At 41.5% G+C, this 9,720-nt stretch overlaps 1 protein-coding gene across 2 annotated transcripts; it reads left to right on the top strand.

The window, feature by feature from the left end:
* The first annotated feature begins 545 nt into the window (after positions 1–545).
* krt1-c5 (keratin, type 1, gene c5) lies at positions 546–8,192 on the top strand. Of its 2 annotated transcripts, none has more exons than XM_030060186.1 (8): positions 546–944; positions 1,821–1,903; positions 2,705–2,861; positions 4,215–4,379; positions 4,514–4,639; positions 6,580–6,797; positions 7,107–7,135; positions 7,937–8,192. In XM_030060186.1, the coding sequence occupies exons 1-8, from the start codon at positions 546–548 to the stop codon at positions 8,050–8,052; spliced, it is 1,293 nt and encodes a 430-aa protein (XP_029916046.1). In that variant the 3' UTR covers positions 8,053–8,192. The 2 variants fall into 2 exon arrangements, with proteins under 2 accessions (XP_029916046.1, XP_029916047.1); XM_030060187.1 differs by having other exon boundaries at positions 4,514–4,644; positions 6,585–6,797.
* Positions 8,193–9,720: the final 1,528 nt, after the last annotated feature.

Raw genomic sequence — 9,720 nt, 5'->3', positions numbered from 1 at the left:
GTAAATTTTCAATTTTACACAGGAATGAAGAAAAAGGGTTCTAATACACAGTTGAGTGAAGGGTTCTGGGAGAATGGCATAAATGTTTCAGTTTATTTATGAAATGTTTAGAAATAAAATGGTATCATGCAGATGGTATGTGGGAGTGTAACCTTTTGCAAATTTTACACAAAAGAAACTAGATTGGAAACTCACTGCTTTTCTGACAAAGATATGATTTTAGGAACAAACAGCTGTAAGGCTAAAAAAATTCTTCATATTCTTTTGCATGTTTTGAAAATGCATTGTCATAGTAATAAACTGAGAATATAAGTTCACACTAACATTTATTACCACAGAACTTGCATTTTAACCTTCTAGTTCCTTCTAGTAGATCCTTCTAGTTTATTCTTAGTCTTGACCTTAGTTTTGTTCTTTAGTTGACAAAAAAAGTTACATTTCCACTGTCAATATCTGTATATTGCTTCAGAAACGTACTTGTGTAGCTTCATAACAGCGCTGTACTTAGATAAATCTGTAAATCCATCTCTGTTCTAGCAGGCACCATGGCCTCCACCCTTTCCGTACGCAGCTACTCGGTACGCCAGCCCTCCTTCTCCAGCATGTCTCTGAGGGACGGTGGACGCAGCATCCGCGCCAAGCCGCCCGTCTCCACCCTGTCCTCCGCCAGCACCCTGTCTCTCTCCCGCTCTCTGTCAGTGGGCAACGGCATCAACATGCTGGGCTCCAGCCTCTCCTTCAACGGTCTCGGTGTGGGGACCAGTGACAAGGAGACCATGCAGGGCCTGAATGACCGGCTGGCCAACTACCTGGACAAGGTGCGCTCGCTGGAGAGATCCAATGCTGAACTGGAGGTGAAAATCAAGCAGCTGATGCTGGAGAGGGCACCCAAAGGTCACGACATTGAGGGCATGATGGCCCAGGCACATGCCATCGGGCAGGAGGTCAGTGCTCAGTATGAACTCTTGGTTATTAGTGCTCAAATGCAACTTATTTCCCAATTAAAAAATAAACTGAAGGATTGTGTGATAAACCAAGGATGTCTGCTACCTCCCTCCTTATTTTATATACTTAATTGTCCTGTAAGCAGTAATTTGTTTTCACTGCCTGTACATGGAGTTCACAGCACAGACTGTTGGCACTAGAGAGAGACAAAAACACCACAAGTACACTGCAAAAACACTCTGTCTTCACAAACAGTCCAATTTAGTCTCATGTTGAGAGTCACATCTTGTACTTTCACTTGTTCTTAAATGACAAAAATCTATCAATGTGATAAGATAATCCCACTTGTTTTCAAAGCTAATCAACTTGTTTCATGAATTTTCTTGACAAGTGACAAGTGTCATTTGTCACTGGAGGGATGATCTGTGTTCTTATGACATATTTGTACTTGTTCCCAGAAAAATTCCTCATCGGTGCATCAGTAACAAATCGGATTACCTCATCCCACTGCCAGAATTTTTTCCAGTTGTTTTAGGAAAAACAAGATTTTTAACACTATGAGATTAAATTATTTGTATTAAAATTGAGATTTGTTTTTGTGGTGTCATCCATGTCGTTATTGAGGCAGTTTGTTGGGGGCCATGACAGCAAAAGGTGCAAGGCATTTTTACAGATCCAGCATCTGGCAGGATGGTGAAATATGGGTTGATGTGGGTGGTCAAGGTTTTGTGCTGTGTCGTGTGTTGTGTGTGATTTTCTGTCAGAGAATTACAGTGTAAACAGGATTGTATAGCATTTGAGAAAGCACATATCATCTCTAATCTTCCATTACAGATTGTATTGATTTTCCAACCTGTCCCTGTTGCCCTGCTCAGGTGAGAAAGAAGACGCTGGAGAACGCCCGCATCATGCTGGAGATTGATAATGCCAAGCTGGCAGCTGATGACTTCAGGGTCAAGTGAGTGTCAAACAGAAGTTCTTTTCTTTTACTTGCCTGCGAGTGTTCGCATGGGAGCGCCAGACTGCAAAGCAATGTGAATAAATGACCTTTCTGGCAGGCTGTGGAATAAGATCCCCATTCCCACGGTGCTCACGCACCCGCAGGAGATACACCCACTGCTTGTGTTTTTCACAATGTGTTGATGGTATGCTGTGGAGGAGTGATATATCAATTGGCTGTGATTTATAGCTATTAGCAGCAATGTGAGCGTGTGCTTGTGCGTGTGTGTGAGTCCGATTCTGCGTCTGTGCTTCCTGTAACTGTGTGTTAGCTGTTTGGATGAAATTTTACATATTCACATATCCATTCTGGATCTGTGAAGAGTGGTTTTAAGCGGTATTGTGCTTCACTGTGTAAAAGTCTGTTTAAAAAAAAAAAAGCAATGTAGTCTCATCTTCTGTTTTAAAATGTTGTTTTTCATAAAACAAGTGAAAAATCTGACAAGGATGAATTAATCCCTCTCTTTTCCAACACTAATAGAAGTCTTCCAGTTTTTTTTTCAAATTAAGTGTCACGTTCTTGATATTGAAGGGCTGATCTGCATCTGAAACAAGTGAAACTTGACTGGAAACAAATTGGGATTATGTTATTCCTCTGGTAGATTTGTTTTCACTTGTTTTAAGAAAAGCAAGATTTTAAAGATTTAATATGAGCCTAATTTACTTTTTTATGATTTTTTGCAGTGTTGTTTATATGTGTTGTGCATATCGTTGGCAAACTTGTTTTCCTGCTCCATTTCCCCAATACATGTGTACACAGATGGGAGGCGGAGGCCACCTTGTGCCAGTCAGTGGAGCGGGACTGTCAGGCTCTGAGGAGAGCCAAGTCTGACCATGACCAGATCATCGCCACTCTCCGTGGAGACCTGGACAGCCTGAAGGAGGAGCTCTACTTCCTCAAGAAGAATCACGAGGAGGTGAGATCCTTGCCAAAGTGAAGGTCACGTCAAAATGTGATCAATGAGTGTTTACTCGTCAGCCTAATCACCTTGCAAGTTGTCACCAAACGGCTACCGGTGGAAAAGTGGGAAGCTTTTGCATAGGGGACTGAACTACAGCGGGGTCTCTGAGCTGTGTGGCAGCCTGTTCGCTCACTTCAACCTGCTATCATCCAAAAACCACAACGTCGTTATACACTCCAGTACATTTGTTTTCAATGTAAGAGCACAACTGAAACAATAGGCTGACAGAGGCCAGCCAGCGGTGTGTCAGTGTTTGCTCACTCAGGCCAGAAGAGCGAACAATATTCAGTATCTGAAACATGAACATTTAAGTGTAGGGCAACTCCCTACTCTTTACAGTTGCTATGCCTCCAATACCATGATAACACACACACACACACACACACACACACAAAACAAGATTATTTGAGCCCATCCGCCAACAGTGTGTGTGTGTGTGTTTAGACAGTCAGGTGTGGTGTCCAGGATGTGGTCCAGCCTCTCACGTGACATATTTACACACCACTCGAAACTCTCTAGCAGTGACTGAGTACCAGGTTAGAAGTTTTTCTGAAGATTTTTTCATGTATCAAATATCAACCACTTAAAAAACAAACAAACAAATGAAACAAACAAAATTAAAGAATCAGTTAAACAAGATTAAAATAAAACACCACCACCACCAAATTGATTGCTTTGCAGTCTCATCCTGAAAAAAACAGAATTGTACGTGGGTAAATATGCAAATATATATGAGGTAAATATATAACTATGCTAAGAAAAAACAGATCTGTCTCACAAAGATAATTGGGGTGTGGGTCAGTTCTCTAAAGCTGCATGTGAATACAGATTGTCTGATTAGGTAGATGTGTTTTCCAATGTAGGTTACTGTGACACGGCAAGCTGTCTCTGCTCCAAAACACTGAACTGCAGCTTACGTCAGCTCATCTAAGCAAACCTAGTAATGAGTTGTTAGCTAAATAACTACCCAGCAAGCAAAGTAAATGTTGTTAGTGTAAACATGCAACTACTTTCCACTGTTGACACTAGCTCCTGTGTTAGCTAGTGTGCAAAACAGCACGGGTGATGGTTAGTTGACCGTTTATTTTCTGGTTAGCGAGCTGATGTGATCAAAACAATCAGAATTATCCGTGTCAGAAAGGTCAGTTCCCAGGCAAAAGCAGCACAGTGGACCTCCAATATGGCCTCCATCACAAAAATTTGCTTTGCTATGAACACATTTTTGATGCATTTGGTGTCAAAAATGTGAGGTTCAAAATAAAAGTGTAGAGTGCTGAAGATAGTTTACTTTTTGTTCATGCTGTGCAGGAGATGGGCTCCCTGAGGACACGTCTTGCCAATGAGCAGGTGAATGTGGAGGTGGACGCAGCCCAGGGCCCTGACCTCGGAGCCATCATGGCCGAGCTAAGGGTCCAGTATGAGGGCATCGCCCGAAAGAACAAGGAGGAGGCTGAAGCCTGGTACCTCAAGAAGGTCAGTCACTCTTCGAATCTCTCTGTCCCAGGTAGCTCCAGTTTTGTTATCCTTTATTTTGGGGCTTTAGGCATTTTTTGAAGGTGTATATTATTGTAGAAGAGACCGGGTTTGTGTCTGTTTGTGCTGTGTAGCTGGAGGCAGTGCAGTCAGAGGTGAAGGAGAGCAACGAGGCTTTGCGCTGTGCCCAAAGTGAGCTCAGTGAGAGACGGCGCTTTCTGCAGGCTCTGGAGGTCGAGCTGGACAGTCTGCGTAAGCAGGTACAGCACCGCACACATACACACAAACACACATACACACCAACACTGTGGGGCAGCAGAGGAGCGCATGTACGTAAAGTTAACCATGTCTCTCATTCCCTGGGGATGATATCAAACACTTTGCCACATTACCACTGACTGATACTACTTTACTGGATGGTAATGTAATGGTATGATTGTGGGGATGCAGCATAGCCTCCTAATCAACATCAGAGTGGTTGTGTAGTGATTAGAGAATGAATCCTTTGACAAGAGGAACTGGGTTCAAACTGCTGCAACCAGTCACTCAGGTGAAATGTACTTGAACAAGACACTGAACCACCACTGACTCCAAAATGGCCTGTAGAAAGAACATTTCCTTGCAGCAATCCCCTTCACATTAACTACTGGTACATAACCTCCTTGGAGCCCCGTGCACCCCCACCCTCCCTCTATATTCTGTACACATGCCAGGCCAGGTAGCAGCTGCTTTCTTTTTGTCAACAAAGAGCTAATAGCGATACAGTGTACACACTGATTCCATTCTGCTTCTATAATCAATCAATGCTAGAGCACCCAGAATGAAACAAGCAAAGGTTTAGTCTGCTGAGTGAAATCAGATCATGTAGCCAGCAGAGACAAAAAATACCCGACGGTGTGTTTGCTCAATCTGATAGTTAACCCACAACAGTGAACAGAGAGATATTGTAGTGCTGACAGTCCCCACAATTGCTGAGGTATTGTGGGTTGTAAATGAATGAGCTTCACAGGTAAATATTAGAGGATGCAAATAATGTATCGCATGTCAAATTTACAGAGGCTTGTTTGAATAATGTTGACTTTTTTTGGTGACCTAACAGGCTCTCCAAACTGATATATGCATAAGCTCTGTCCGAACAGTCTGTAGCTAAGCTGTGGGCTTTCATCTTACACCACACTGACAGTGACACTGCTTAAAAAGAGTAGTTAAACCCCAAAACAAAACCTCAGTGCAGCCTGACCTCTAACGGTGGTCTTCTTTGCACGGTGACGTCACCACCAGTTGTTCTCTATGGACGGTGACATCACTCTGTACTAAATACCAGGCACCCTATTTCCACCTTTAGGGGTCAGGCTTCAGAGAGATTTAGACCTGGGGTTTAGTTACTCTTTAACCCTGTAAAGCCGCATGTGTCATATTTAAGACATGATTGTTTTCAGCCTTGTACATTTGTACAGCAATTTTTTACTGAAACATCGATAGGAAAAATTACTGAGTTGATGCAAAGTGAAATTACTGAACATTTCATAACATTTTTGTTTGTAAAACCGTGTTGAAAATGGCTGTCTCAAATTTAACACAGCAGGTATATTGAGGTCATTTTCACCAAATTGGTCAAAATAATAAAAAGATAATACTAAATAATGGAAAAAGTGTTATATTCTGTGTTTGGAAGGAAAAGTGTTCTTTTATATGTTTGGAATTATTATTTTTAAAAAATTCAAGCACAATTGCCTGATGTGCCAAATATGATACAAATTGAAACCCATAGTTGGGAATTTGTCTGGCAAATGTTTCTGAAAATATATCATATTTCTAATAAGCTGTGCTGCTTCAGATGTTACCTCTTGTCCCCATTCTGCTTATTTGTGTTGAAGAACAAAAAGGATTAAAGCAACACCTGTCCTTGATAAAAGCAAATATGCATTATGAATGGATTTGAACACAAAGTTAGAATTGGAATAATGTGCTTGCATCGTACAAATATTTTTTGTTCATCAGTGCAAATTTCCTTTGCGCTGAAGTGAAATCTGTCCCGGTAGCACACAAGTAGAAGCTGCCAATCTTCTCTGGGAATGGTCTAATTTGTTTATGGTAATTAAGGCAGATTATGAAATCCTCCATGTTGGACCTTTAATTAATACTTTTAGTGGTCATTTGCACTGAATGCTATTGTCTTACCTGTATGTGTTGTTCCTAGGTGAGTGTGTTGGAGGGCAACCTGGGAGAGACCGGGCATAAATACTCCGTGGAGATGGATCGTCTGCAGTCCACTCTGACCCAGCTGGAGGACGAGCTGTCTCAGCTGCGTCTGGACATGCAGCGCAACAAGACCGACTACGAACAGCTGCTGCGCATCAAGCAGAACCTGGAGATGGAGATCGCCACCTACAGGAGGCTGCTGGAAGGAGAGGAAGTGTGAGTGGCTTCCTAAGGCCTTATGGAACTGGGATGGGCTGGGAATTTGTTTTGGCACAACAACAACAACCTTTAATCAAAAGTACATGCAATGCTAGAATTACCCTCTTTGTTAGACTGAAGATTATTTTAGTATGTGAAGTGTCCGACGTTAGTGTGTTTAGAAGACATTTGGAAAAAAACAAAGTGATCATGCAGCAAAACTTAAAGTGTCTGACCTGCAGCAGATATACATGGAAATTGAAAAAAAAAATTCTGTTTGATGTTTTGCTCTCTGAGATTAAGCTGTTTTACTGCTTTGTCCCACAGGGTGAAGGAAACACCTCCACCTCCAAAAAGTAAGTGCAGATTATTTTAACAGTAGAATTAACTGACAAAATAACATGAACGGCTAAAACATTCCTCCTTCTCAAGTTATTTTTCTACTTGGCAAACTGGCATCTCTTGCCGGATACTGATCTGATGAAATTAATATATTAATTATATTACATATTCCCCACAGTATTTATGTATTATATTGGTCCCTAGATGCTGCACATGGATTTTATGTAAAAATAGACCATTCTTATCAGCCTGAATCACAAAAAAGCACTGCAATAAAGTGGAGCCCATCCCATCCTGCTTTATTGAGATCAAATAGATTCTCCTTACTTGCCCAAATGAAATTTTGTGTCTGGGTACGTACACTTCTCTACCCACAGAAAGTGACAAATCACAGCTCAAGTATGAAGGCCAAACTGTCCCCGAACAGCAGTGAGTGGGCTCTTTGTCCAGAGGAAGCTGGACTCCACAGATCTTTTGCTGCTCTTCTTGGATTTCTTTGATAAAACATCACAGACCCGTGTGCTTTGTGCAGTTCACTATTGATGTCCATATTTTTACACAGTTACTGCACATCTTGCTGCCACTCTGCAGTGTTGCCTAATGTAGAATTAGAGAAAAGTCAGTCTTATAAATTTTCCTCCATAAAACCAACTTTTCTTGCTTTTGCTTGGGAAGCCTTAAGGCCCTCTCAAGGACTCCAAGTGGTCCCCATGCCCCAATTTGGGAACCACTGTGTGATGGCACACAAACTGTATATTAAATGCTATAGTGGACAACGGCAGGCTAAATAACCCTGGCTGTATTCTGTTTTATAGAAGAACCTGACGTGAGGACCAGGAAGATTGTAAAAGTCGTCACTCAGACCATGATCAACGGCAAGGTGGTGGATGAGTCCAGCGAGGTGGAGCAGATCGAGGAGCGCAAGAAATGAGACAGAGTGTGTGTGCAGAGACGGAGCAGCAGTCTCGACCGCAGCCTCGAAAGTCACGTGTGGGTCAACATGTGCGACGGCCCTCTCTCCTGTGCCTTCATTAGTCTGTCTGTCCCTTTACTCCAGCATGTCAAGAGAAAATAAACACTGAAAAGGGAGAAGAGAGAAAAGTGCAACAGTCTACATTTTGTCAGCGATATCACGTTTCTGTACAGAAGAAAATTGTAGACAGCCTCTAGAATATGAATGAAGGAATTCATAAAATAAATGTAATCATCCTCTGAAATGATTTACTGGGCTGTTTGACAATAAATTACAGAAAAAAAAAACAACTGTTGATTGTGCTGGTTATTAATGAATTGTGCAAGACTATTATGAATTGAACAAGAACCACATTTATGTCAGTGTTTAAAAAGAAGATATCAATATGATGCAAAGGTGAAACACACATTAGCATGGGTAAGACCATGTCCTCAAGCGAAAACAGTTAGATAGCCTCAGACTTATTCCAATTTCTTTCATTTGCAAAATCTTAAAAAAGACCTCCTATAGTTGAAACATTGATTAATCATTAAATGTGTGTATGGATATTTTACACTCCTTGGTATTACTATTTTAAAAAACTGACATTTTCGCATAGTTTTTGCATTATCTGGAATTTTTCTTCAGAGTAAAAAAAAAGGTCTAATAAACATTTCGAGGATCTGTTGATGCTGCAGCAAAAGACCAGTTGCATTGTACACAATCTCAAGAAAGAAAACCAAAGCGAGTAAAAACTGCAAAGGGGTGAGATTTGACCCCATTGAGAAACTTGGACTGATACACCAGGGACATAATAGGAGGGAGAAACCAGGCAAATGTGTAATTCTCAACTGCACCAAAAGGGCAGAAACTACAAAACCTCAGGTGACCCAAATACACTGTTCTCAGATAACAGACCTTTGTGTGTGTGTGTGTGTGGTTTCTGTGCCTTTCTGTGTGTGTTTGTGTGCAAATGTACAAGTAGCTTGGGGATGAAAAACCGCAGCGGAGCATGAAAGTCACTCAGTGTTGCTATGTTTTGTAATTTCTAGATTTTTTTTTTTTGCTATTTCTGGAAAATGGGTGAACAGATGCACGGGTGCACGAGGTGTGGTAGCAATGACAATCTTGTCGATCTCAGCAGGGTGTGACCAAAATACCAACATGATGAAAAGCCATTGTCCTGTCATTCTAGGTTACTGTGATACAGGCTTAGGTCAGATGTCAGGCCTGTAAGAATACAATAAACACAAAGGGGGTAAAAAAAAAAAATTGAAAATTGAGTCAAAAGTTGTATGTACTCCAGCTGAGATTTTTGCGAAAAGATTTCTAGGCGTCACCTTGATTCTGGTGATTTCCATTGTGCAGCTCAATCCGCTTTTTGCAACAATCCCCCACAGGTAACTTGATCGTCACCTGAGTGAGAATGTGCTCCATTTAAGTTGGGTGTGCTTCTGTCATTTGAGGATTTTCAACCACTTTGAGTTTTATACCTGACCAGTGAGGCGTTTCCTGGTGGGAATTTTTACAGAGGGGAATGTGTGTGTGTGTGTGTGTTGATGGTTGTATATGTATGTGCACGCATGCATGTGTGTGTGTGTGTGTGTGTGCCTTGGGTTGTGTATGTGATTTCCATAGAAGGAGAGA

Source organism: Myripristis murdjan, chromosome 9 (genome assembly GCF_902150065.1).
Source record: "Myripristis murdjan chromosome 9, fMyrMur1.1, whole genome shotgun sequence".
Taxonomy (NCBI): domain Eukaryota; kingdom Metazoa; phylum Chordata; class Actinopteri; order Holocentriformes; family Holocentridae; genus Myripristis; species Myripristis murdjan.
Note: the sequence above shows the minus strand (reverse complement) of the source record. Positions and strands in the feature narration are given on the sequence as shown.